Raw genomic sequence first — 2,173 nt, 5'->3', positions numbered from 1 at the left:
TCAGCCTCAAAAATCTTATCAGTGCACCCCTACTGAAGATATGTCAGCAAGAAAAGTCTAGGATATATAAAAGGTAACGTATCTGTTTATGGAGGAAGAGTTTGTCAGATTTGTACGACAGATCTGAACAACAGACTTGGCAAGGGTTTTAAATGTCACAACACTGACAACCTGTTAATCTATTGCACTGAGCCTTTTGCCCAAACAACTATATCCTGCTCTTCCTCTCCTTGGAGCGGTGGGGAACTTGTAGAAAACAAGGCAGAAATAAAATCAGCAAGGATTGTGTTATAGCAGGTTGGGGGGTGGTGTTTGTTATCTTGGTGGGGGTTCTACTTTTTTTTCTTCATTTGTTTACAGAGACTCTGAAATCATGCAGCAAAAGCAGAAGGCGGCTAATGAGAGGAAGTCTCTCCAGACCGGAGACAAATGAATGATACAGAGGGGACTTTAATCTACAGTGCATCAGTGAAGTTATGGGGCCTAAAAGATCAGATGTTTGTAATAGTGGCCAGCCATTAAATGGTTACGTTTATCTTATACTTGCAGATTTGTTAAGTTTGCAGTTAATTTTCTGGTTCGTATAGGCTGAGTTATCTGGGATATCTCTTCCAAAACTTTACTTCTTTGCATGCTTATGAGAGATAGTTGGTAGCAATAGCTTAACTGCAGCTTTCATTGTTAACAATGTTGGCTTCACTGAATAGTTTGTGTAACTATATGAAGTATTGAATCTGCAGTTAGACCATGTCATCCTCAACATGATTCTTGAAGTAAAACTTCCCTGCATTCTGAAGTGGAACAACTTTAAAACCAGTACCTTTGCATGGTACATTTAAACTGAACTGTAAAGGTCTAAACTGTAAATCTCATCTTAAATTATTTTTACAATAAAATGATGTTGCACGAAATATTGTCTTCATATGAATGAAATGGGTTACTAGATGGTCTTAAATCATCTTCTGAGCTTTGTTTCCTTTGGGAACAACTAAAGAATCGAGGGAAGGGATCCACTGCAAGTTGCTTTACAGAAATATACGTTTTGACTCCTTTCATGCAGTAAAAAGATCATATACCTGCATGTAAATTTCACTTGTTCAGACATTTTCCTGGCTAAAACATTACCATGCTTTCTCCAACCATAGTCTGCTGCCTTTATTGCTTAGCTATGAAGAGTTTTCCCATAAACTCTCAGGGAAAGACAAGCATTAGTGGTCAGTAATAAAATAGAAAGCCTTTTTCTAAACTTCTCTTGAATGAGAAGGTAGCCAACTGTATGCTTAACTTTTAGAATCTCAAGTCTAGCAACTTGTATTGATTAACATTGTACATCCTTGTTGGACCTGTTGTGCTAGATTATTATTTAAGCCAGTTAAATTTTATCATAGATGGAGGCAGTAGGCAGCTTTTAAAGCCTGTGCTACTGTGTAGATAAGCCAGAGTAACTGCCCCTGCCAGACAAAGGGCTGCAACTGCTGTGTGCACAGCCTTGCTTTTGAGAGCAGCCAGTGGGCTTTGAGTAATGCATTTAAAAAAAAAAAGGAAGAAGAGTAGCTGTTCCCTGGTTGCTTTAGAAGGCAAAGCAGGTGCTGACTCCATCCATTGACCTCTAGAGGCAGGTAACGTATCAACTGGTGCTTGCCCCATTAACCACCTAAAAAGGTGGTGCTATACGTCCCAGGCTTCCCCATACTTGTCAGGGTCCGGCCTCTACCCCTCCAGAAAAGCGCTTGGAGCCGGTTTATATCGTTCTGGCTCTGCACGAGAAGTTACTTCCCAGCTCCTGCCCCCGTACGATACGGCCCCTGGACAGGGGCAGCTAAGACCTAGCGGGACAAGGAGGCCCCTCCTCCGGCGCAGAAGCCCCGCTGACGACGGCCGCGACCTGCTTGCCCGGGGCTGTGCCAGGCGCTGCCCCGCCCCCTGCCTAGTGCTGTTACGGTTCCGCCTGCCCCCGGCCTTCCTGTTTGGGAAGCAGGAAGCGGCAGGTGGTTCCCGTTAAGCCCTGAGACAGCGCCCCGCGGCTGCCGGGAGGACGCGGCGCTTCCGAGCCTCAGCTCCGGCGCGTGGGCGTTTGCCTAGGCCGCAGCTGAGCCGACGTTGGGTGGTGGTTGCGCGCGGCGCGCTCGGCTCGGCTCGGCTCGGCTCATGGCTGCCGGCGGCGGGGCGGGGG

At 46.1% G+C, this 2,173-nt stretch overlaps 1 protein-coding gene across 1 annotated transcript in view; it reads left to right on the top strand.

Annotated features, from left to right (window-relative positions):
- Window positions 1-911, top strand: part of SERF1B (small EDRK-rich factor 1B) — a 10,023-nt gene extending 9,112 nt beyond the window's left edge. The window contains exon 3 of the mRNA XM_019516966.1: window positions 361-911. Coding sequence (XP_019372511.1) covers window positions 361-433 — 73 coding nt within the window. The 3' untranslated portion in view covers window positions 434-911. The remainder of the gene's footprint in view (window positions 1-360) is intronic.
- Window positions 912-2,173: the final 1,262 nt, after the last annotated feature.

The sequence above is a fragment of the Gavialis gangeticus genome, unplaced genomic scaffold (genome assembly GCF_001723915.1).
Source record: "Gavialis gangeticus isolate Ggan-Ray unplaced genomic scaffold, GavGan_comp1, whole genome shotgun sequence".
Taxonomy (NCBI): Eukaryota; Metazoa; Chordata; order Crocodylia; family Gavialidae; genus Gavialis; species Gavialis gangeticus.
The sequence above is the reverse complement of the archived record's forward strand: the minus strand, read 5'-3'. Positions and strand labels throughout refer to the sequence as shown.